This window comes from Eublepharis macularius, chromosome 4, assembly GCF_028583425.1.
Source record: "Eublepharis macularius isolate TG4126 chromosome 4, MPM_Emac_v1.0, whole genome shotgun sequence".
NCBI lineage: Eukaryota > Metazoa > Chordata > Lepidosauria > Squamata > Eublepharidae > Eublepharis > Eublepharis macularius.
The window spans coordinates 71186466-71212982 of NC_072793.1; the positions used below are offsets into that span (position 1 = coordinate 71186466).

The following is a 26517-nucleotide window of genomic DNA, read 5'->3' on the forward strand; positions in this document are numbered from 1 at the left end:
ACCTTGAGGGCAGAGAAGAAAGGAGGATAAGGGTGTCTTTGGAAGATAAAGTTTTGGAGTTAACTCTAGTCTGCTGTGTTAAGATTAACCAAAAGAAGTGAAGTCTATTACCCATCCTTCACATCCTAATTTCAAATATATTTACTTGAAAATATTATTTACAAGGATTGGTTTTTAAATAAATGTATAAACATAACATTTTGCTATATCTATGTCACAAAGTTCTTAGGTTATGGGAAATGTACCTTAGTCAGAGTAAAATATTTTTAAAAATCAGAAAAAAGACATTGGAGCAGCGGCTAGATCCAGTAAACCCCTCCAAAATAAGTTCAATGTATGGATACAGTTTGATTTACTATTACTGACCAATGAATTTTAATAAAAAGGAGGTTATTTCCATTATTAATTATCTATGCTCTAACCTCCTATGGCTCTTAGGAAAAGTTCTGTAAGCTTTAGCAAAAATTATGTATAACTTAGCATTGATCACACTGGGATGGGTAGTAGACAGCCACTGTCTATTAATAGTTATCCTACCTTTCTTTCATGTAAAGGTGCTGGAGCACTCTACACTCATGTAAAGTTTAAGCAGTGGGTTCAAGATAATTTCAAGAGCTTTGTGCTTCATTAATTCCCAAGCTTCAGATCTTCTGCATTTGCTGTCCAACCGTTTCAAAGCAACCGGAATAAGCTGACTTTTAGTTAAATCTGCTCTACAGACTTCACCTGTTGTAAAACTAATGGCTTCACTGAAAAAAAGGGGGGGAGATGTAGGGTTGTGAGGACACTGAGAATACTTGGTTAGCAATCCTAAGTACTGTCACATACACTTATGGTTGTCTGTTCAACAATTTATATTCGCAGTGCAGATGCAGCCTTGAGATACACAGAGATAGACTTAAAAAAAGATATCATTGGGGGAAAACTAATAGGAAATGCCTCTCTTTCAGTACTGTGAATTGTATTTTGGGATTAATCTCAAGCATTTTTGTTAAATCATTCTTCCAAACATCACCATAAGTATTCAGTAAATGGTTTTGTGTTAATGTTGGTTGACAAGCTCACACCAAACAGAATAAATCAGCTTCCATATCCATCAATAAACTCAGTACAACAAATATTGCTCTTGAAAAAAGTAAGTTTGAACCAACTTTGCTGAGGCTCATTGGTAGAGCATCTGCTTTGCATGCAGAAAGTCCCCAGTTTGATCCCTGGCATCTCCAGTGAAAAAAGGGGGGGTGGTCAGGTAGTAGATGACGTAAACAACTTCTGCCTGAGACCCTGTAGAGCTGCTGCCAGACAGCATAGACAATAATGACCTTGCCGGACCAATGATCTGATGATATAAGGCAGCTTCATGTGATTTTTGATGGCTGAGACTATACTGAGATTGTGGCTGTTGATTATATAGTGTTAATTATTCCTTCTGTTTCCAAATTGTGATATTAATGGGTAGCCATGTTGCCCTGCATTAGGACAGCAAGACTCAAGTCCAGCAGCACTCATGTCTGATAAGGACCTTTGATTCTCAAAAGCTTTTACCCTGAAAATCTTGTTCATCTTCAAGATGCTACTGGACTTGAATCTTGTCAAACTGTGATTAGTGGCTGATTCCAACCTTAACAAGGTACATATATTTTACATCTTCTAACTATGAAAATGGATGTAAAGTTTTATGGTAAATCAGCTTACAGTTCTCAGTGTTTGCTGCTGCATCTTCGGGTATTTTTTAATTGGTTTTAGATTACTCTATTTTTTCATAACTGAATGATAATTGACTATAAATGAGAACATTATGAATGAGGCAAGTATGAACAGCAGCAGCAATGTCCCTGCTTCTTTTCCAGGCTCTTGGGTGACAGATGTAAATTAAGAACCTGATTTATACAAAGGCTAAAAGTTTTCTGCACAGAAATATGCTGCTGAAAAGGGTGCCTTTCAAGACATAGCCATTGTTTTTATGAAGAACCCAATTACTTCGAGTAATGGTAAATTTTTAATGAAGGGGAATAAATGATTTCTGGAAATGTTTCTCTCTACAATGGGGATGCCACTGCTTATTTTCATGTCTGCTAAAACAGCAGCTCATTTTACACACTTTGCATGGCTTCTGCTGCTTAAAAATAAATAAAAAGCTTTATTTCCTGATTACATAGAAGATTTTTGCATATTTTCCCACATGTTTTCTAGCTTTCAAATCTACCCCACTTTTATTTTTCAAAATGTCTCATACAAAATGTTCTTACCAGTACTGAAGAGGTGTGGGTGGGTTCCAACCACATCCATTTTAATGTGAAAGTAGAGGTGGGAAGGAGGGGAAAGGAGGTGACAGTATACGGTTCTGTCATGTTTGGTTTCAAAAAAGCATCTCAGCTTTTTAAGGTTATTGTTAAGCTTTCTCACAAAAGAAACAATATTGTTTCCTAAAGATCTGGTTTTTTTGTGGACCTTTGCATTCTGAAGGCTGTTTTATGTAACAATCTACACTCTCAGAGTGATTTCTTGTCTCCACTAATATCAGTTTCACCTCTTACATTTTTCCTTTGATGTTAAGGATGATGTCCTCAGTGGAGGTCAGAGGCTAAGGGAGGTCTCGGAGAGGAGCATTGCTGCCCCTGTAAGTGTTGAAATGATATATGTAGAAATTATATTATTGTTATTCATTCTTAAGTGAGTAGAAATTTTATCCGTTTGAATCTTTAAATTTTCTAACTGGATAAAATTTTGTATTTCTAACAGTAATATATGTATTTTTAAAAAGCTGTAAAAGATTTTTAACTGATACTGCATCTTCTGCAAAGTACATGAATTCTAAAACCCTCCATTTGGCCTGTTTGTGTCAAATAGTCTAAGCTACAGGCCTTGTTTTTTGCCTTGTGACACACACTTCATAAAATGGTTTGGTGGGCCAACAGAATGAATACTGATAAGCGAGATAGAATTTAAGGATTCATTGGCGTTCCAACTCAAAAGTGGTTTTATTCTACAGAATCACCAAGGAATGAGCTGTATGTAATCCCAGGTGGAGAAATTATTCCCTTTCCCAATATACTTTCCATAACTCAAGCTGTAAAGTCTATGACTTTCATACAAATTCTCAGCAAAACCAGTTCCTAGTAGCAGAGCATACCTTATATTATGAATCTTGCAAGTAGGCCAATGTTGCACCATGAAGCTTATACAGTTTTCTCCTCAGTGTAAAAATATACAATGCTACTGCATATTTTTTTTTGTGCAGTGAAAAGGTCCAATCAGTACTTTTCCCCCTGAAACTTGTCTTCTGTCCCTTTCATACATCTCCAACCCAAACCACTGTATTGCCCCTCTTGATACCTGAAACCTCACAGCGTAATGTGTTTTGTCGCCCGTTAATAATAAATAGTGAATCCTTGGCTGGTGTAATAAGGTATTGCCCAAATAATCCACTGTCTTGGATAATTCTGTTGTAGCTGCTCCAGGGCCAGTCTTTAGATTTGATAGGGTCCTTTAAATTCTTCAATATGTCCATTTTCCCTGTTGACAGCTCTACAAAAAGTACATCTGTTTGCAAATGTGAAGTAGCATATATATAATACTGATTGCCTTCAGTGAAAGAGGACAGAAATGTCAGATCAGATATCTGTATGGTGGTTTGTAAGTCATAAATCAACTTGATTTCCCCTTGGACTGTTATTGCCTGGACTCGGATCCTTCCGCTGTGTTCCTCAGTGCTGACCAAATAGCGTCCATCCGGGGAAATATAGGGAGTACCTGATACGTCACTGTTGGGACCAATAACAGAATCTGTAACACTGTCAATTATAAGCTGTGGAGTTATTAGTATTGATGTATTCATTTTACACTGGATGAACAAGTAGCCACCCAAGTGGGTATAGGCCATGGCTTGGGGCAAACAGCTGTAGTTCTTAAAGCTGATAGTCTTGATGAGAGCCACAGTTTCCAGATCTATTTTGTGAACTTCAGATTTCGATTTGTTAAAGATGAAACCAAATCTGAAAAGAAATAAATAAATAAATAAAACAAAATTGTGTGAAGACCTGTACTTGACAGGTACCTCAAGGCATTTGGCAATGTGGCTCAGAGAATACTACTAACTGTTCAATGTATTCTATTGATATGGTCAGAACTATTATTGCCACCAAAAAGTACTCAGCTGAGCTGAGTGTTTAACTGGTGATTCTGACATCATACCCTGACTCTTAATCATTATGTTATGCCAGAACAGCATTGCCTGTTAAAGCACTCAGATGGTTGAAAAGGATGCATATTAAAAATGAATGCTGTTGATAAGACTACTGAATTATTTCACATAAATGACTTGAAGAATTAGCTTGCTGTTCTACATATTATTGAGAACTGTGATTAATATTGGACTAAAATAAGAAACTTAAACTGCGATATAGCTGGGTGTGGGTGTGTTTGTTTAAAGCTGGTTTTAGTGTTTTTGATTGTTTAACAATGTAGTAATGCATTAAATTATTAGTTTTATCCTGCTACCCTCCAAGAAGCTCATAGTAGCATATATGGTTCTTTCCTTCTCCATTTTGCGCTTACAGGTATGTGATATAAATTGGGCTAAGAGAGTGTGGCTATTCAAGGTCGCCCAGTCAGTTTCATGGCTGCATGAGCTGAACCTGGAAATTCCCAATCCTAGTCCAACACACTAAGATTTTACAAGATATTGGGCTATTCATGCCACCTTCCCTCCCAAAAGGAAGTATGACAATGGTAAAATCCTAATTAGAGTGTTTCCAAGTAGATAATGAATTCACTGAAACTGTTATCTCTTCGGCACATGAAGAAAAAATTGAGAGTGGCTGCACAGCAAGAATGTTAATTGCATCTCATGCTGGTCATACTGCTTTATTGCTTCCTTGAGTGTTTCCTGTTTATTGGCCTTTTAGTTCTTGTATATCTATGGTTTATATTTCCTAGCTTGGTGAACCCACAGTTGATTAGTGAAGCTTCTAGTAATTGCCAAAAAAGTAAAGCAAGTAATCATGATTAATAACAGTATCAAAATGAAAGTACAAACTACTGAGGCTAGGAGGTTTCTTACCTGATGTGATTAATAATGAGATTTGTGGTTGGAATAAAGTAATCATCCATTCCATCCAAATGGGTATGAATGATATGCAGATTCTCTCCTGTACTTGCCTCTGGTATTACCTATAACAAACAATCAAAACATTGGGCATGGACAGAGCAATGAATGAGGCACTAAAATATAAATCTGAGGCTACCTATATGTATATTGCAGAATTCAATAAATCAAAATGATGGTTGGATTGCTGCCTGGAATAAAGGAATGTTAATGAAATGGTGTTTTTGTGAATATGACATTTTCAAGGCAAGAGAATAAGCTGCTTTCAAGCTGTTTATATCAAAAGACAAAGCAATCATGTGGGTGTTGAAATAGAGTCCTTGTTGCCAAGTAGGCCCCCTCCCCTGCTTTAAGGCCTGCCATGAACTGTGGTAAAGTTTCCTGCATCACTGTTTTACTGCTGCACCAAAGACTGCTTTGCACGTGTGTGCTCTGATACACGTGTCAGTTTCCTGCCTGCGTGTCAATTGCCTTGCTGCTGCTATAGACTGTGCAGTTTGCTGACTCCATGTTTGGTTAACTGCACAAAGGACTCTCTCTCTGGGCAGCCCTGCCCTGACCTGTATCTGGATTTCCCAGTGTGTGTTTGGACTCTGTTACCAGTGTTCCCCGTGCCTGCTTTGCCATCTGCCACGGACCGTGCCTGTTCCCTGCTTTGGACTGTGCTTTAAAGTGTTGTTCCCGCTGCCTCCATGGGAGCCTGCCTCATATGGGCCCAAGCCGCTGCTAGCAGCCGGGCGCCCGCCGGGGAAACCTCCAGCGAGCCTGGCTAGGCGCTCCCTGGTCAGTTCCCGCCTGGAGCCTCCCGCGAGCCGGTCCCCGAGCTTGCCCTCGCTACCGGGCAACCTGCAAACCAGCCCAGCTATGCCCAGCCGGCATCCATGTTCTCAGGCAGCCAGAAGACCCTGGGAAGAAGACTGCTTTGGGAAGCCATTTCGGCGAAGCGGGCACACCACGTCTGCAGCGAGAGCCCCTCGCCCCGCTCTGCATATCTTAGGAGCCGCCCCGGAGAAGAACTAAGTGCTGACCATCCCAAGCACTTAGCGAATGCATCTCAAAGAAACCTCCGCATTCCAGAAGCTGATGACATCAGGACAAGCCCTGTCCGCTGGAACATCCTTTCAGCCCACTTGGATTTCCCCCTCCCTCTTTTGTCCCCTCTTCCTGAGGTGTCACTTATCACAATCTGATTACCAAAGTGGCCCATCTAAGCCATTCAGTAGCCCATTAGACCCTTTGTTTTAATCTGTGAGAACCACCAAGTGCAGCACCAGCCCCAGGGTACGTTTTGGGGTATTTAAGCTGGTCTCTCAGACCACTCGGTGCTCCGGCCATTCCCTATCCAGACCTCCTTGCTGTCCGTCTGTGGTCCCAGTGCTGGCATTGGGCCACCCTCGCTGCTGCGTCTCTGCTTCGCTCCAGGATAAGTGAGTATTCCCCCTATCATCGTTGGGAACCAGCTAATGCGAACGTCTCTGTATTTCATACCCTGTATTTCTTGGGTCTTGTGTGTTCTCTGTATGATTGTGCAAGCTAGGCTTACGCTACACTCAATACACGTGTTTGTACCTGACTCGTTGTCTGCCTCTTTTTCACTAGAGTGTCTGGGATCGGGACCTCCGTAAACATAGGTTATGATCCTCGCTTAATATTAATAGTTACAGACTGCTACAGCTAATTCCCCATTATAATAAAAGAGCAGTTCTGGTAACAGTTTACTGGTGGAGAATGCGGGCATTACCCGGTTCGTGTGAATACACGTGAGTCGACACGCGTGTCTTCAGCGAACTGACTTAGAGGAAAATTTTCCAGACCTCAGTGTAAAGAGCGCAATTTTAGCTCAGGGAATTAAAAGTGTGATTGTGTGTGGCTCTAGCGAGCATTTCTATCTTGTGGGTTGGCTTTTCCCCATTTCCTCCTTCAGCCAGCTTTGGACTACTTGCCTTTTGTGGTGCACCGCGAGGCCCTCCAGCCGTTATAACCGGTGTACTGTGGGTGAGGACCTCTGAACTGGTGAAGTTCCTGGCCACCTTCCGGGCCGCCTAAACGCGTCTATGTGGGTGGGATCCCAGAAGTAGGCTCTAGATATATACGCATATATATACTTCCTGAAGCAACACATATAAAATTCTTTTCCGCCCTCCCCCGTCTCTCCTAAGTCCGTCCAAACCCCGTTCCTGCCAGCACTTAGGCTTCAATCCCCGCTCCGGAGGAAACGTGAAGGGATCGATAGTCCGTTTGGTCAGTTTAGCTTTGGGAATCTAAAGCCAGGTTCCTGAAGCCCCGCGGCAGCCAGCCGCACCGTGCTTAAGAGTTTTAAGTTAGACTCTTGGGCGCCTTTCCGCTTGCGAGTTTTAAGTCAGACTCGTGGGCGCACCTCGCTTGGGAGTCAGTGGGACTCTTGGGCACACTTTTGCTTGGGAGTTGTTAGAACTCTTGAGCGCACCTCGCTTGGGAGTACAGTAAGCTTTACTCCTGAGCCATTTTGCTTGGGGACTTGCAGAGGCAGTCCTTGAGCGCTTTCAGTCTTTTGGTCGAGGCTTGGAGACAGTTTAACCGTTTGTCTCTGAGCACGAGGCCTGGGGACACTTTGAGTATAGTTCTTGGGCAGAGAGCTTGAGAGCATTTTGGCTTCTGAGCAGAGGCTTGGAAGCACTTCAGTTCCTGAGTAGAGGCTTGGGAGCATTTCTGGTTGCCTGAGCAGAGGCTTAGGAGACCCCTTAGTTGCAGTTTCCGGGCAGAGGCTTGGGAACCCTTTTTGGTTTTCTGAGCACATAGGCTTGGGAGACCCCTGAGCTTTAGCTTCTAGGCAGAGGCTTGGAAGCACTGAGAAGTTTTTGTTCTTGGGCTTAGAGAGCTTGAGAGCACCCTCTGAGCCAGTAAACTTTTCCTGGTCCCGTGGCTTGTAGGCAAGCTTGAAACGGGAATAGGAATTTTCCTTCTCCCCCGGTGGAGAAGAGCTGAGTGTAGGACCCTTAAATACCCTGTAAACCCTAAAAGTAGAACCTTAAAACCCCCTGGTAAAAACCCTTGAGGACCTGAGGGAAGGATAAACCTCCCAAAAGGGACATAGAGAGGAAGAAGTTGTTAAAACCCTTGAATAGCTTTAATCGCCCCACCCCTGGTGTCGCTGATCCACTCTGTAACCTCCCCCGTGATCAGCCTTAAACGAAAAAGAAAGATGTACCGGGCAGCCCCCACCGTGCCCCGCCTGGAGAAGTGGCTAGTTAAGAAGGGAGATTGCCCTTGGGAAGCCGGTTCCTTCAAGGGACCCGACCCGCTCCAGATAGTCAGAAGCGCCTTCCAAGATTTTTGTGAAAAGGAGAAACCCAGGTCCAGTAAGAAAGATAGATACGGAGCTTGGGCACTTTTCACCGCCCTACAGGACAGCGTGTCCCTAATTAATAAGCTACAGATAGCTCAAGAAGAGCAGGAACAGGAGATAGAGCAGTTAAGGAAAGAAAAGAAGGAACATGAGGAAAAAGCAGCCGAGTGGCGTTCAGAACGCGTTAACTTCATGCTGGAGAAGCAGGGTCTAGCCGCTGCCCTCCAAGACGCCCAGCACAAGGCTGAAGTGGCCACCGCTCGTGCCGATATGGCTGAGCACGCAGTAATTGAAGGACAGGAGAAGATTGCAAAATTAACCCATGCTGCCCAGTTCATGGCAGAGCAGAAGGTTGCAAAGATAGCCGCAGCAGACCACTCCGCCTGTAAGAGGGAGCTAGAGGCCCTAAAGCAGCACCTGGGGATGCAGCAGGCCGTAATCTCCGCCGTGCATCCCGCAGCCCTCTTGGCCCTCCCCGAAGGTAGTACCGACAGTTGGTCACCTCCTTCGTCCCAGCCCGAGGAAGCTCCACAGCCCCTCCATCCAATAGCTACTAAAGAAATTGTCTCCACAGACGAGGATGGCAGGAAGACAGACCGAATAGTTAAGGAAACCCGCAATTGGAGGCCCGATGAGCTCCAAGCCATAGCGGACCGCATGGGACCCCTGAACCGAGATTCAGCTATACAATGGTTTGCACACGTGACCATGTCCCAGCCCTCCGCCAGTGGCTCCGATGTAGCTCAGCTGGCCCGCCATTGTGCCAGCCCCGAAATAGTCACCTCTCTCAACGCATATATTTCTAACCGGAGACTAGCTACTCGCAGTCAGTATGGTGCCATGAAAGAGTTGTGCGCCTTCCTGTGGCCCACCAAGAGTTTGAAAGCCCTGTACATCGCAGAGTCTCAAAAACCCGGAGAGGATCCAGAGGCATATTTAGCCAGGAAACAGCTCCTAGCCGAACTAGCAGACGAGGTAGATTTAGATTTGAGCGACATGCCGGACTTCGACGACTTAGAATTCAGGAGGGCAGTCATAGATGGACTAAACAGCACCACTCGCCTAGCCCTAGCAGGAGTCGAGCCCGGGAGCATTACATGGGGAGAACTGGAATCCCGCATCAGGAGCATTGCTGGCCTGTTGCGAGAGACCGGTGCCATCCGCCATGTGAAGTCCCCGGCCTCTCGTAGAAAGGAGAGCGAGCCGATAAGTGCAGTCACCTATGCCAACCATGGCCCCCACTCTCAGTACCGACCACAGGGACGCAGCCCGTACCCGGAGGCAAGGGGAGGGATCCTGAGGGGAAGGAGCAGTAGCTTTAACCGGGGAAGAGGGCCGAGGGACTACCGTCCGGGAGTTTCCTTTGCGCCCACCCCGAGTTACAGTTCCTCCTCCCAGCAGGGACCCCACGAGCCCCGATTACAGGAGGCGCCCCTAGCCCCTTCTCACTCGCGAGCATCACACCCGTACAACCATCAGGTCTACCCGCCTCCAGATCAGTCTAACGCTTGGGGAGCATCGCAGGGCGACCACGAGGGCTACCGGGACCGTGGCAGCACGCCCCAGTCCAGGGACTCCCTCCGTTGGGAACTATGGATGCGCCTCAAAAACATTGGAGCGAACATGGAGCTATTCGATGGGAAGCCCACGTCCGTTCTAATGAAGGCGATCATGGAGTGGGAAGACCAGCAACAGCCCCCAGTACCTCCGTCAGCGCCCCCTTTACCGCCGGACCCTCCCTTCTCGAGTCCCCCGATAGCTGCGGTCCGGGAACGACCGAGCCCCAACAACCCCTTTAGAGGAAGCGCCGCTTCCACCGACCAGTGTGCAGGATCAGAATAGGGTTGCCCCGAGTCCCAGTCTCCTTCCGTGGGCATAGTTGCCAAACTAAAGCCGGACACATGGGGGAGACCGACAGTAAAGGCAGGGATCGGGACTCCCGGGGAAAAGAAGAAGCCTGCCACTCTCCTCATAGATACCGGAGCTTCACTTAATATACTCCGGCCCACCTTAGTTACGAAGGGCACCCAGACCCCCACAACCATGCAGCTCGCCGGTTTTGGAGGCGGCATGCAGGAATCCCAGGTCTGGCAGGATATCCCCCTCTCCGTTGGGAACCTGGCCACCCGGATTTCGGCATGCGCAAACCGGGGAGAAGACGATGGACTTTTGGGCATGCCATTTTTCCGTGCCGAGGGACTGACCATTGACCTAGCAAATGGGCTCCTGTGGCGCATCCCAGGAGGCCCAGACTTCGTCAATGCAATCCATCGGTGCGCAGCCCTTAAGGCCCCCCTCCCTCTCGCCCCCATCACAGGAGACCCCTGGGTTCAGGACTTTCCCGAAGTGTGGGTGACAGACAAGGCCGAGTGTGGGATAGTGAAGGGCGCCTGCGTCCTGATTGAAGGAAAGGACCCCCCTCCCCAAAGACAGTACAAGTACCCAGCGGAAGCTGAGGCAGGGATAGCCAAAACTATAGAAGGACTCCTTGAGTGGGACGTCATACTCCCGATGCAGTCCATCTGCAACGCCCCATTGTGGCCAGTTCTAAAAGCAGATGGAGTGACCTGGAGAATGACGGTCGACTTCCGTGCCCTGAATGCCACTACCCCTCCAGTTGCCCCGGTTGTGGCCAAGTATAATGAGATCCTAACGGCCATTGCCGCTGGGTCCCGGTTCTACTCGGTCATAGACCTGGCCAATGCTTTCCACTCTATCCGGTTGCATGAGTCTTGCTGGTACAAGTTCGCGTTCACTTTCCGCGGCCAGCAATACGCATTCAAGCGGACACCCCAGGGATTCCACTCCAGCCCCAGTATTTGTCATGCCCATGTGGTTCAGATGTGGGAACGCCTCCAACCCTCCTCGAGGCCCCACGTACTGAGCTACGTGGATGACATTTTGGTCCACGCCCCCACGGAAGAATTAGCCCGCCAAATCACCAGGGAAGTCCTGGAACTCCTCCGCGAGACTGGGTTCAAGGCAAGCAGGGAAAAGGCCCAATTGGTTCAGACCAGCGTCAAGTACCTGGGTCTGACCCTGGGACCCGAGGGTCGCACCCCGGACGCCCAGCGAATGGAGGTCATTTCCAAGCTGCCTGCACCCACCGATGTCCCCTCCCTCAGAGCCCTTTTAGGAACTTTCAACTTTTCCCGAGACTTCATCGAGTCCTTTGCAGACAAAGCTCGCCCCCTTTATGCTCTCCTCAAGAAGAACACTCCCTGGGAGTGGGGACCGGAGCAACAGACAGCCTTAGCCGAGCTAAAGCGCAGCCTGGCCGCAGCCCCGGCCCTAGCCCATCCAGATGTCACCCAGCCGTTCTTTATTCAGTTAGCAGTGTCAGACAAGAGCATAGGAGCCACGCTCACCCAGCAGCAAGCGGGAACCGCTAGAGTAGTAGCCTATGCCTCTCGCAACCTAACCGCAGTAGAAACTAGGTTTAGCCCATGCGAGAAGACATGCCTTGCCCTGGTTTGGAGTCTGACCCATTGGGAATTTATCATAGGAGGTTCACGTACAATAGTGCAAACCACTCACACGCCTCTCAAATATATCCTGTCGGGAAAAATACAAGACGGACAAGTCTCAAACGCCCGCATAGCGCAGTGGACCCTGGCCCTAGTCAACCGCGGAGTGGAATTTAAAAAGGAGACCACCGAACCTCCAGCCCCCTATGGCCTATTGGTAACCGGGACCGAGCACGAGTGCCCCCTGGACCCGCCACCGCAGGTTGTCTGGCCAGTCACTTGGGGAGTCCCGCTAGAGGAAGCCCGACAGAACGGATTCACATGCTGGTTCTGTGACGGCTCCTCCTTTCACGTTGGAGGCTCTCCTCGGACAGGCTACGGCGCCGTGCGAGTGAGTGACGCCCATACTCTCAAAGGTCCAGCCCGCCCCCATTCCAGCCAAGCGGCTGAGGTGCAAGCGCTTCTGGCAGTGCTCGAGTTTGAGCCCCCAGAAAGCCCGCTGGCCATTTACACAGACTCGGATTGGACGGCCAAAGCCGCCACGGTCTGGCTCCCGGTATGGCAGAATCAGGGGTGGAGAGCTAGCGATGGGAAACCCGTAGCCCACCTACAGCTATGGCAGCAAGTAGCAGCACTCCTTCAGTCCCGCTCAGGCCCAACGCAGGTTACCCATGTCAAAGGACACCAGAAGACAAACTCAGAGACCGCTTATTGGAATGACCAGGCAGACCTCGCAGCCAAGGCAGCCGCCACTGAAAATGCTCCCCTACCGGAACCAGCTACCGATTGCCCCTTACACCCTGTCACCACTCGAGCACAAGCCCGCAGCCAGGCTCAGGGAACTACGGGAACACTAGACCTAGCGCAACTACAGCTATCTGACCCAGAAATAACTGACCTCCTAACCGCAGGGAGAGATCAGACAGGAAGACTAATGATCCGAGAAGAGGAAGGCGTAGTTTGGGCAGTAGATGCAGCCGGCGAACGCCACTGGGTAGTGCCACTGGAAGTCAGGGCCGACCTGATTCAGTTTGTCCACGAGCAGGGACACCGAGGCAAGGACCTGACTCTGGAAAGGGTAAAAGAGGTTGGATGGTGGCCTGGCATGCGCACCGAAGTAGCGCAATGGGTGGACAACTGTCTGTCCTGCGCTATGGTCAATGCAGACCCCACCGGACCTAGAGCCCCCCTCCAGCATCAGAGAATTAACGGACCCTGGGCTCGCATACAGATTGACTTTATCGGCCCCCTTCCCCCCACTCCTCGCGGCAATCGCTACTGTCTCACTGTCATAGACCCCTTTAGCAAATGGGTCGAAGCGTTTCCGTGCAAGCGCAACAATGCAGCCACCACAGCCAAACTATTGTTCAACAATGTCTTTTCAAGATGGGGCATCGTGAGAGTCATGGACTCTGATTTAGGCTCACACTTCATCGGAGAAGTCACCCAGGAGCTGTGCAAGGCGCTAGGCATCCAGCAGCGCTTCCACATAGCCGGCCACCCTCAAGCCTCGGGCGCCATAGAAAGAACCAACCGGACCCTCAAGGAGGCTCTCCGCAAAATGGTTCGCTCCTCCGGGAGAGACTGGGATGAAAAACTCCCCATAATCCTAATGGCCATCAGAGGCACCACCGCAGTTCACGGGCTCACCCCCCATATGGTAATGACAGGGCGAAGAATGCAGCTCCCGGAAGCCTTCTGGCTAGATACGCAGCTCCCTTCTGATATGCAGCCCGTAGTGATTAATGACGCCTGGGTCCAGGATCTGCTCTCATCCATACACGCTGTCCACATGCAAGTGGCCCAGAAGTTGGGCACCGCTCAGAAAGAGATGGACCGCAAATTAGGATGGGTCAGGAACCCCAGGCAGTGGGAGGAAGGACAGCTCGTTCTGTACAGGAAGTTCTCGCAGAAGGCGCATTCACTAGCAGCCAAATGGCAGGGCCCAGTCCCCATCACGAAAAGAGTCTCCCCAGCCGTCTATCAGGTAGCTATCCAGAGAAAGACAGGAGGCACTTGGCTAAAATACTTTCACGCCTCTCAATTAAAGGAATGGAAAGGGAAGCCGCTGCGAACCGCCCCTCCTGTGTATGACCCTGGGGGAGCCGCCACCAGCCTAGCCCCCCTCTGCCCAGTGATTCGCCAGATATCCCTTCACCCTGGGCCAGAGATACCCTGTGTCCCCTTAGACCAGACCTTTGTAGCTTTAGAATAAAAGAAATAGTAGAATATGTAGATATCGGTGTAAATGTCAAAAGTTTTTCCAGTTCTATTCTTTAACTTCATTAGGCGGGCCCCACAGTTGGGACCCTTGGGGAAGACACGGCAACCAAAGCCAAATAGGACCACCACCGAGAGTGATTCTTAATTGGATTGTCAGCCGCATGTTCGGAAAAAATTGCACAGGCAAAAGAGATTTGCTGTGTGAAAGTGGTTGGAGAGGCTTTAGCCCAAGAGTGAATGCATTTCCAATATTGGAGACACACCAATAAAGGTGATCTCTGTATTTGAAAACATTTCACCCGCCGTGCTGGTGAAGATCCCGCATCTACGTAGATTCGGGGTCTCACCTGCCAGACCCACGCTTTCGCATGATGGTCGGCTTTGGCTTTGAGGGCCGTGCCTCCCCTGGAAAAGGACCCCCAGGAAACCCAACATCCCTCTTTTACTAATGTTCATATTCGTCATGGTGAGTTGCTATACGGCGCCACCATCTAGTACGCTTTAGTGCAAAGGTAAAAGACCCGCCAGTATTTTGTAAATATGTTACCTCTGGAATGTGTTATTGGGGTGCGTTCGCCACGCACAAGGGGCAGCGTACCTCATTTACATAGCCAGAATCCCCCGCGCCAAGATGACCCCCAAATAACCCAGACCCAGTGGCGCCGGCAGATCTCGGCCGTCTCCGCCGCTTTTCGATAAACGCCGCCGAGCGCCTTCGGCTCCACTTCGGCCCTTTCCGCCAGCAGCCGTCTGCCCCACGTAATCTTTTCCCTTGCCCGTACCGCACAAGGGAAAAGAAGGGGGGGAGACATGTTGAAGTTTTAATGAAGCCCTGCCAGGCCTTCCAAGTGAGGGCAACCCAAAAGTACCCCACACCCGTATGCCTCTTGCTCCGTGTATTTTTCTTTTGGCTCAGTGCATTTTTCTTTTGCTCAGTGTATTTTTCCTTTTTGCCCGGTGTATCGTTTTTCTCTTAACTAGAAGATGGGGCCTCCCGAGGGAGTCCCCCCCAAAAATTGGTTGTCCTGCAAACATATGACGAAGGCCTATTTTTGAAAATTAAAAGCGAGGGCCCCCGTCTGCAGCAACCCTTATAGTTAATGGAAGCCGCTCTTTAGTTTTTTTTTTCTTTTTAAAACGGCAAGGCCAGGCCGAGCCGGACCGATAGCTCTCAGCCCGCAAAATAAAAGTAGCCCGCCACCGAGCAAGGGGCACCTGAAGGCCACATAGTCCAGGCACCCAGGGACCCCTGGGGCGAGTTTGCATAATCCCGCCTAACGCACAGCCGACCCTTGCTCGACGTAAAGACGTTCCCCTCTGAAATATACACGCTTTAGAAAGAAACCTTCACACAGGAGTTCCCCAGAGCAACAAGCTGGAAGGCTCGCTTAGTGCTCCGGGACTTCTCGTTCGAACCCCGCCTAATAAACAGTGCTGGCAGAAAAACGCCCTTTCCTTTTTCCCCACTTCACTTCATTCCTTTATTATGCTGCAACAAACTCAGGGAACCTGTACTTATATCCGCAGGTCTCCCCAGGATATTTTCACCACAAAAGGAAAAAGAAGGCCAGGAGATGGGGCACCTGGCTACTCTGTGTTTGCTCGTGCTGGCAAGCACCCTAATAGAGGGACGCCCGTCCAAATTAATGCCCTACCCCCACTGGAGATGTATTAATACACTGGCAGGAAACGAAATGATGGTCTGCAAGGTTGTGCAGCAGATTAATATGACCACCCCTACGGATCGCACTAACTTCCGCAGTTGTGAAGAGCAGTGGATCCGACCCCCAGAGCTTGTTATTTTATGTGTGGGAATAAAAACCATGTCCCAAGAATTAGTATGTTACTCGCCTACCGATACAGTTTCACCACTTGCTCCAATTCCATGTATGTTTCTTCCCCGTATAAGGCCAGCCCCCACCGCAGTCCCGGTGGTAGACAAATATACCACCCCTGCCAACTTCGAAACCTCGCCATTTGTCACTGAGGCTTTCGGACCATACTGTGAAGTCATTTTAGTGTCGGCCGCAGTATGGAAGGCAGGAGACCCCTTTAGAATGACCATCCTACTAGGCACCACTACCACTGAATCTGCATCAGTCACTATCACGCCCCCTTCAGGCGCAGTTCTCTCCTTTGCTATAGAACGCTGGGAGAACCTGACCTGGATTGTAAAGGAGGAAGACCTAGCCAAACATGGCCCACCCGATTGGATACTGGTTCAACAGACGCCCGAATGCCAAACTAAGCCCCTAGTAGAGAAATTTCACCGGCTTGGGCTGCTCTTTGTAAATTTGACTCACGAACCAGGCAATTATTCCCTGCTGATCCGGACCCAGGAGACCCACACCATCCAAATTGACCCTTTGATTGTTAACAATAAGCAATTAAGCCAAGGCGGCACGCATATAGTGGGCTCCCATGTTTTGAAAACTGACATTCGAGAGAGAGTTCTAGTCCGCCCGCAAATGTCTTTAAAAGAGATCCGCATAGACTTAGCTGAACTAAATATAACCCAGAGGCTGCCGCAGTGCGCTCCCTATCTGGAGGCCGGTAGCAAGGGTTGGAATGCATGGCTACAACTGTGGATCGATCCCTCCCCCTCTCTCTCGCGTGCCAGACGAAGCATTGCCGACTGGACTGCTCCTGCAGCCGGAGGCTTAGCAATCATGGATTCGGTCAATATTGAGACTCTCGCTAATAAGTTTGCCCATGTCACGACTAGCATCTCCGACTTAGGTAAGCCGGTGGTGCAGTCCCTAAATTCCATTTCAAATGGGCAACACGAGATCAGCTCCATTTTAGTTAACTGGGAGAGTCAAATTGAAAGAGATTTTTCTCTGCTGCTCAAAGGGACACAGTCTTTGGAACGCAACATGTCAATAGCCATGGCATGTATGCAAGCCCAACAATTAAACCAGGCTGTGGCCATGGGGCTAATTCGGCAAGCCACGGATGGGCATTTGCCCCTGGAAATTAAAAGATTGATTATGCCCAAATTGTCACCCCTAGAACTGGAGCTTGAATCCTGGTGGTCTCTTGTAAATTCCTCATTCTCACCGACCACCCAGGAGCTTAAATTATTTTTATTAACGGCCAGTGCGCACGAGTCATTCCATGTGTATCCAGTCGTGCCTCTGGGACTCCAAGTCAGCGACACCGAAGTCCTCTACGCTCGCCACCCCGACCATTGGGCCCGCTTCACCCCGACCGGATGGCAGCTCGTCAGCCTCCAAGGGTGCCAGCATCGAGACCAGACCGGCTTCATTTGCCAGGACCAAGCCTTTGCACCTCATCACCCCTGTGTAGCCCCGCAAGTCGACGGCCTCAACGAATGCCCCTTCGAGGTTGTCCGGGAGAACAGCTCCGCTGTGGTCTACCTTGGGAAAGGATGTGCCTGCGTGCGAACGGCCTGCGATTTTGTGGTCCTGAACTCGTTCCAGCTGAAGCCCGTGATCCCGGGAGTCAATCGCTGCTTTTGCAACCTGTCTTCGGTGGCAGCCTGCGACTTCACCTACACGATACCGGTCTGGACCCAAGAAGAGATCCTGGTGGCACCCTCCATCTATCGACATGTGAAGCCCATCTCCCTCGGCATCGGTCTGGAGCTAATCCACGAGCTCCTGACCCACCCGCAGCTCCACCGCACCCTCCAGAGCATCCAGAGGGACGGGGACACCACTGCTTTGGTTGTGTCCCACAACGGAAAGGAGATTTTGGATCTTGTCCAGCGGATTAAGACCACCGGAGAGCATTCGTGGTGGGAAACCCTCTTTGGCTGGAGCCCCACTGCCACTGGAATTTACAATTTGGCTCTGCACCCAATCGTTGTGATTTTGGCCTTTCAAGTTTTGTTGTGTGCCTCACTACTCTATTTGGGCTGTTGGAGCCGCCGACAGCTCCAGCAACTCCAGCTGTCTTACCGCTTGGATCACTATAGCCCCGACCTTCTTCTGCCTTAAGGGTTGTTCTTGGCGCCCCGTTTTAGCCTTTGTTTGTTTTATTGCTTGTGTTGTTATGATCATGTGTACGGATCCTGGACCAGCCCCATGGACGCTTTGCTGCCGGACACCGCTCCGAGGCCCTCTTGTGGACTAGGGGGGGACATATTTCTCTGCCTCCCAGCCCACGGCCCGTCTCCAGACGACCGCCAGCAACGCCACCGCCATGAGGACTAGAACTGTGTGCCTGAAGCCCTTCTTGCCGCCTGCCGACCCTGCTCTGCGGATTGACGCAGACAGCAAGGGGGGGTGGAAGTGTGTTTTGGAGCACATGGACTAAGTTTGCTTGTTCCTGTAAATATGCAACCCAGTCCAGCAGCTGTACTACGGACTGAGCCGTCTGTGATCTTTGTTACTCTATGGTTTTATGAATTTCTTCCCATTACTTTTATGAATTTTAACTCCCATGAATTTAGCCCCGAACTAGTCCCTCTCTCTATCTATTGCAAGTGCGCCCATGAACTTTATCCCTATGAATTTGATTTTAACCTTTTGAATTGCCTTCTTAACCCAACTCCCTCCGCCGAGGCAGTTCCAGTCTATGAGTTTGATTTTAATCCAGCCATATTGATTTGGTTTTTAATTGCAGAGTGTATTTTTCTGCCCCCATGAGCCCTTCCGCCGCCTACCCCTCATGAATTGTTTCCACGCACTTGCTTTTATTCTTGCTGCTTTTGACTTCATGAACTATTGCTTTTAATCACATATATGTATTTATGATTTTAGCCATTTATGAATTACTCTACCCTTGATGAATTATGCCATGCTTGCACATTCCACTTCACCCTGTATGAATTGCTTTTAATTGTCCCTGCTTTTAATCCTATGTATCTATTTATGATTTTAACTATCCATGGATTGATCCATGTATATTAATTGCTCCTGGTTTTTAGTGCTTTTAACCCATCATGAATTCCGTATGAATTACCTTCAATCATGAATTAATCAATGTACACAATTATGAATTATTGCTATTTATATGCATGAATTGATCATTGCTGCCTATTACTATGAATTACTATTGCTATGAATTATTACTATTTATTCTGACAATTGCACTTAGCACACCCCCTGGTGTGAACCCAGAGACCTGCAGCCCATTGGCTGATCTAAATTGCACTTATTCGGTCAGGTGGTTCTCCAAACTAAATTTTTGAGTGACGCCTCCCCCTCCTTCCCTTCCCACTCCTCTTTCGCTCGAAGCTCGACCACCGGACATTGCCGACCACCTCGCCTTTGAAGTCAAGTTCGGAGACCCGCGCGCCTGACGTCCCGGGGTCTCCGAGGGGGGGAATTGTTGCCAAGTAGGCCCCCTCCCCTGCTTTAAGGCCTGCCATGAACTGTGGTAAAGTTTCCTGCATCACTGTTTTACTGCTGCACCAAAGACTGCTTTGCACGTGTGTGCTCTGATACACGTGTCAGTTTCCTGCCTGCGTGTCAATTGCCTTGCTGCTGCTATAGACTGTGCAGTTTGCTGACTCCATGTTTGGTTAACTGCACAAAGGACTCTCTCTCTGGGCAGCCCTGCCCTGACCTGTATCTGGATTTCCCAGTGTGTGTTTGGACTCTGTTACCAGTGTTCCCCGTGCCTGCTTTGCCATCTGCCACGGACCGTGCCTGTTCCCTGCTTTGGACTGTGCTTTAAAGTGTTGTTCCCGCTGCCTCCATGGGAGCCTGCCTCATATGGGCCCAAGCCGCTGCTAGCAGCCGGGCGCCCGCCGGGGAAACCTCCAGCGAGCCTGGCTAGGCGCTCCCTGGTCAGTTCCCGCCTGGAGCCTCCCGCGAGCCGGTCCCCGAGCTTGCCCTCGCTACCGGGCAACCTGCAAACCAGCCCAGCTATGCCCAGCCGGCATCCATGTTCTCAGGCAGCCAGAAGACCCTGGGAAGAAGACTGCTTTGGGAAGCCATTTCGGCGAAGCGGGCACACCACGTCTGCAGCGAGAGCCCCTCGCCCCGCTCTGCATATCTTAGGAGCCGCCCCGGAGAAGAACTAAGTGCTGACCATCCCAAGCACTTAGCGAATGCATCTCAAAGAAACCTCCGCATTCCAGAAGCTGATGACATCAGGACAAGCCCTGTCCGCTGGAACATCCTTTCAGCCCACTTGGATTTCCCCCTCCCTCTTTTGTCCCCTCTTCCTGAGGTGTCACTTATCACAATCTGATTACCAAAGTGGCCCATCTAAGCCATTCAGTAGCCCATTAGACCCTTTGTTTTAATCTGTGAGAACCACCAAGTGCAGCACCAGCCCCAGGGTACGTTTTGGGGTATTTAAGCTGGTCTCTCAGACCACTCGGTGCTCCGGCCATTCCCTATCCAGACCTCCTTGCTGTCCGTCTGTGGTCCCAGTGCTGGCATTGGGCCACCCTCGCTGCTGCGTCTCTGCTTCGCTCCAGGATAAGTGAGTATTCCCCCTATCATCGTTGGGAACCAGCTAATGCGAACGTCTCTGTATTTCATACCCTGTATTTCTTGGGTCTTGTGTGTTCTCTGTATGATTGTGCAAGCTAGGCTTACGCTACACTCAATACACGTGTTTGTACCTGACTCGTTGTCTGCCTCTTTTTCACTAGAGTGTCTGGGATCGGGACCTCCGTAAACATAGGTTATGATCCTCGCTTAATATTAATAGTTACAGACTGCTACAGCTAATTCCCCATTATAATAAAAGAGCAGTTCTGGTAACATCCTAACTGTAAACCTGCAATAATTTTTCCACACTGCCTACAATAAGCATTGTTTTCATGTTCACATTTATTAATCTCACTTAAATGCACCCTGCTAATTCACTGGGTTGAATGACCGACAGCAAAGTCACAGCAGTTAATTATCTCTTCCTAAGGGTATCTTCTGTGCCAGTGGTGGAAAAATATGCAAGGAAAATAGAATTGATATTTTTATATTTATATGCTATTCTGGAGGATTATGAAGCCTTGTAGAAGGCTACTATAGTCTTTCATGTAACTCCATCATAATGTAGAGGCAAAACTTGTTAAATGTAATGTCAAAATACTGACATTAATTATTTGAGAGGCTGTTTGTGTATTAAGATGCCCACACATTAGGAATGTTTATTAAGGCAGCATATTCACAAGATGGCTTTAGAATTTATAGCTAAGTAATTTATTATGGAAAGTGCTAAAGCCTTAAAAGATGTGCTTCAAATATTTTGGCCAGGCCATTTAAGGTTTTCTAATCAAACCTCTCAAGACACTTGCCATTTCTTGAGTATTTTAACATAATCAGAAGAATGAGGAGGACTATGTGGTCCACCTGTGCTACTATTAGCAAAACAGATGCAGCACATTTTATTAATGAGACTTCATCTACAAGTGTGAAAATAACTTGTGAAGTGGCTCAGATGTGCTACCATGGTACCCCTCAGCTCTCTGACATATTTCAGCAACATCTCTACAGATGGTTACAGGATGTTGCCACAGATAGTGTGGTACAGATCAGGTGATATAATGGACCAATACAGTTCTACCTGATTTAAAAAATCTCTGAATTTATACCTGAGTGACAAGTTTCTCAGATTCAGAAGCCATGCCAGACCAAGTTGTTCCCAGGCTTTACATTTATCTTCTATCCAGGTTAATCAAGAATTTGCCAACAAACCTGGCATAATCTACACATACATGTATGAAATAATCCATGCAATTCATTCAGTTTAGCCCCAAGTATGCAGAAAAATCTGAAATCTGTCTGTCTACCTATCTACTGACCTACTTATCCTGGGGGATAACCCTGCCATGATAAAAGGAGTGCCATAGTTTTAAGAAACAGATACCTTTGGTAGCTGTATCTGGACAATCAAAATAGTATCTCCAGTCTTTGTCTCTGTCCGTAAAAGGCAGAGGGAGGAGCAGGGCATTTCTGGGGTTGTTTTGGACTTTAAGGGAGGCCAGGTTAGCCAGCAACTGCCTTGGTACTTGCTGACTTGCATTACTTATCCAGGCCTGACTGCTTTCTACTTTTTAATAGCAGCCACTAAGTGCAGTGTAGTGGATAAAATGGTAGATTAGGATCTGGAGACCTAGGTCTGAATCCCCACTCTTTCTTGAAAGCTCACTGGGTGACCTTGGGCCAGTCACACTTTCACTCTAACTAGGGTTGTTATGAGGATAAAATGGAAGAAGAAAGAATGATGTAAGCTGCTTTGGATGCCCACTGTGAAGAAAGATGGGGTATAAAGGAAAAATAAAGCTGAAGATGGCAGGGCCAGATAAAAGGTAGGTTAATCTATGGGTGGGAAGGAGAGAAGGAAGCAAGGAAATGTGAGGATATAGGGGCTGCCAGGAGAAGAGAAAGAGGAAAGAGTGTGGGCAGGGGGATACAGAGGAAAGTGATGTACCCTCACAAGTCCTATTTCTCCACACACATCTGGGCCCAGTGCAGATTGATGGCTAACACCACACAAAGAGTTTTCCTGGGGAGACACTGCCAGCAGAAGGAAAGGAAGGAAAGTTGAAGATGGATGAGCGGGGTGTCCCGCAGGTGCCAGCCTGCACATGGGCAAAATCAACAGCAGCCTATACACCAGGGCTTTTTTCTGGGAAAAGAGGTGGTGGAACTCAGTGGGTTGCCCTCGGAGAAAATGGTCACATGGCTGGTGGCCCCACCCCCTGATCTCCAGACAGAGGGGAGTTTAGATTGCAATCTAAACTCCCCTCTGTCTGGAGATCAGGGGGCGGGGCCACCAGCCATGTGACCATTTTCAAGTGGTTCCGGAACTCCGTTCCCCCACGTTCCCCCTGAAAAAAAGCCCTGCTATACACGGGCTTTCTCTGTGGTGGCCCCTATCCTGTGGAACGGCCTACCTGAGGAGATCAGGAGAGCCCCCAGTCTCCTGGCTTTCCATAAACAATGCAAAACTGAATTATTCAAAAAGGCTTTTTATTCAGATAGGAGAGCTGTATTGTAGGGAGGGATGTGTTGCTAATGAGTTAGGGACCATAGACTTCACCACTATGTTGTCTTACATATTATCTGTTGCTTAAATATGTATTCCTATATACTGCCTGTGCTTCATGTTGTCTTATGTTAGTCCTAAAACTGATTATGTTCTGTTTCAGCATTCCTTCAACTCTGTCTTGGATCCTTGATAATGTTATGTTTTTGTAAACTTGTATTTATTTACCCTATGACATTGTTTATGGAAATATCTTTGATACTGATTGCACTAATCTCACACTATGTAATCCACCTTGAGTCTCAGTGAGAAAGGCAGGCAACAAACAAACAAACAAACAAACAAACAAACAAACAAACAAACAAACAAACAAACAAACAAACAAACAAACAAACAAACAAACAAACAAACAAACAAATGTTGGCTGATGGGTGAGAGAAGAAAGCTGGAAAATGGAACAGGCTATGGGGGATTTCAGGGAAGGAACAGAGGAAATAATGGGGGAGAAGAAAATAAGATGTTCCTTACAAGTCCTTGCAGGTCCCCAGGTGGTATGTGTGTGCACGTGTGTGTGTGTGTATTAAATGTATTTCATACTACCAAAACCTTTTGTTAAAAATCCAATATAAAATTATTTTTCCCTGTTTTTCTTATGTGGAGTAAAGAAAATAAGAGGGAACAAACTAAAACTGAAGTTTGCTGTTAATCTTCTGAAATTCATGTGTATCTGCAGTATATGAGATATCAGAATATATATGCCTAACAAGTTTCCAGCTGTGCAGATAGCATATTTTGTTAATAATAACACAAACCCTGAGCCATATATCCTTTAATTACAGTAGCTCTGCACAGCTGGTCAGAAAAAATGAAGTTGGGAAGGCTAAATAAGACCTGTTCTGTCTTCTTAGTACCTAGTATGTAAAGCTGTTTTAGGCATTAGGGAAGCTGCCTAGGAAACTCTTCTTTGTGATTCCTTTAAAATGTTTTTGTACCTGTGCTTCTATTACTATAATTTTATTTATTGAAAATACCAAGGAGTCATTCTAGGGTTATTTTTGTGTATGGATGTAATAATCTATAGCTATCACTCTGCATATTGGTTTCCTTATTGGGGAAACTTGCTGAAGTTCTGTAGAGCTATGGACCCAAGTGGTTTGTAAATATTCCTTAGCAATATTATGCATGTTGTGAAGTACTATGGAACTCACTGAAAGCAGGCATTTGTCTACAGGAGAAACCTTCGGCCTAATGCAGTGGCCTTCAACTTTTCCAGAACCAGTACACATTTAACATTGGGCCCACCAAATTGCAACTACAGGAAGTCATGTGACATCAGTCATATGACAGGGGAGAAATTACTTGCATTATGATAATTATGAAAGCTGTTGTAGGTAGGGTTGCCAGGTCCCTTTAGCCCCCTGGTGGGGACTGGGACCCTGGCACTCACCCTCCATGGCGTTGCTGTCCCTTCTGCGAAGTGATGTCATTACGCGGGTCAAAGGGCGGCCCAGTGTGCACTCCTGTGCTCGCTGAAGGGCTGAATCACGCCCCTGCTGAATCCCCCCCCTGAAGGGAGGGCTCCCCACTGGCCAGGTAAGTGGGGTTGGGGGAGAGGAGGTGGGAACAGGGGATCCCCTGCCCCAGGCAGGGGATTGGCAGCCCTAGTTGTAGCATAGTGGTTAAGTGGAGGAATTGCTAATCAGCACTCTGCTAGTTAGACTCCTGCTACTGCCATGAACTCTGCACGTGGCCTTGGGTGAGACACTCCTCTCAGCCTCAGCTCCCCAGTTGTATTGTGGAGATAATAATAACACTGACTTTGTTCACCACTCTGAGTGTTGCACTAATTTTTCCAGAAAGGTGGTATATAAGCACACTATTGCTGTTGTTTTTATTATCATCATCTCAGTAGTGGGTAGGGAAACTCAGCATAACAAGCATGCATGGAGTACTGAGAACAAACAGGTAGGAGTGACTAAGTCTCCTGCAGCAGGAAAGAGAAGGCAATGGAGAGCTTTTGTGAGGTGGGTATCTCTGACTCTGCTTGTGCCCCAAAGAATACTGCTGAATAACTTTGTTGTCCTGCTGCTTCTGTTAACATGTATGCAAAAGGCAGATGCCACGGTACCTACATTTGTGCTAGTACACAAGCAGCAAGTCCTTCCCAAAAGCATTAAAATTGTTTCTTTAGGACACAGCCCTTGAAATGGAAAACATTTGGCCTAACAGCTTTTTAAATTTATTTATTTATTTCAAATTTCTATTCCGCCCTCCCCACAAGCGGGGTCAGGGCGGATAACAACGTATTAAAATACAATTAAAAAATCATCTACATTAAAACAACAGTGTATTAATACACATTTAAAACAGGATGGTGGGCAGCTTTCACAGGGAGGGTTAAGATTTTATACACCCCCTTTTTCAGGCCAGTGGAGGCCTGGTGGTGGGTACAAGTGTTTGGAAATGAATACAGAGTTCCTATTCTCTGACATCCAGCCCAATTACTGGTGGAAATGGACCCTCCTGAATATCAGGATATAGGAGTGTGCATTATGAAATTCCCAAGCTGAAGAAATACACTGAAATTACAGTTTCAGTTCATTACCATGATTTTCTGGAATAGTACCACAAATCCAAGATGTTTGGGTATTAAGAGACCTCCTTCCCCGAATAATCTATGGTATGTTTGTTTGTTTGGTTTTAGTTCAGGTACTTACCATTATGCAGCATTAGCTCATATTTTTCTTTGATTTCCTGGATGCTTGCAAGGGAAGAGCACAGAGCTCTCCCAGCCAATCATCTTTGGAGAAATGCAGCAGAGAGTTGCCGTTCTCCTTTGGTCCTTATGGGGATGGAGCCCTTTGTTGTTCTGCATGTTGCAACTGGGCACCTTGTTCAGTGGCCCATAGAACAGGAACCCTTGGTCCAATTCTCATGAAACTTAGAGGTTCTTTAATGGACAGGCAGTCCTAGATTCATTGAAATCAGACATGGGCACGAACCAAAAAAAATTAACGACTCTGCAGTTTGTGGTTCGGTGCCAACAACGATCCCAAGGTCGCGAACTGCAATGAACATTGTCCATTGCCGAACCGGTTCGCGGGGCACGGAACAGCCCCCATGGCATGTAGAGAGCCCATATTCCCAGGGAGTGTTTTGCAAGCTCTCCTACAGCCATCACCCAAGTTTGGACAAGATTGCAAAAGGGATCTTGGAGTTATACCCTCTTCAATCCAAGGCTCCCAGGAAACTCCCACAAAAATCCAATCTAAATTATACTCTCAGTCTTTCTCCCCAAAGGCTAGCAAGTGGCAAGCAAGAGCTCTGTCCCACTCCACTGCTCGCTGAAAGTGAAACCCAGCCTGGGAGCCCACGGCTATTTATAAGCACAGGTTCCATTGAGCAATGCAGGAGGTCTGTCTTTGGCCATCAGAGCTGCCTATCAGGGTTTGCAGGGATGAGATTGGAGTGCCCATGGCTACAGA

General features: G+C 47.7%; 1 protein-coding gene across 1 annotated transcript in view; it reads right to left on the reverse strand.

The window, feature by feature from the left end:
- Positions 1-3289: 3289 nt before the first annotated feature.
- The window catches only part of FSTL4 (follistatin like 4), a 733440-nt gene continuing 710212 nt past the window's right edge, over positions 3290-26517 (reverse strand). The window contains exons 14-15 of the mRNA XM_054977698.1: positions 5060-5169; positions 3290-3992 (exon numbers count right to left, since the gene is read on the reverse strand). Coding sequence (XP_054833673.1) covers positions 3290-3992; positions 5060-5169 — 813 coding nt within the window. The remainder of the gene's footprint in view (positions 3993-5059; positions 5170-26517) is intronic.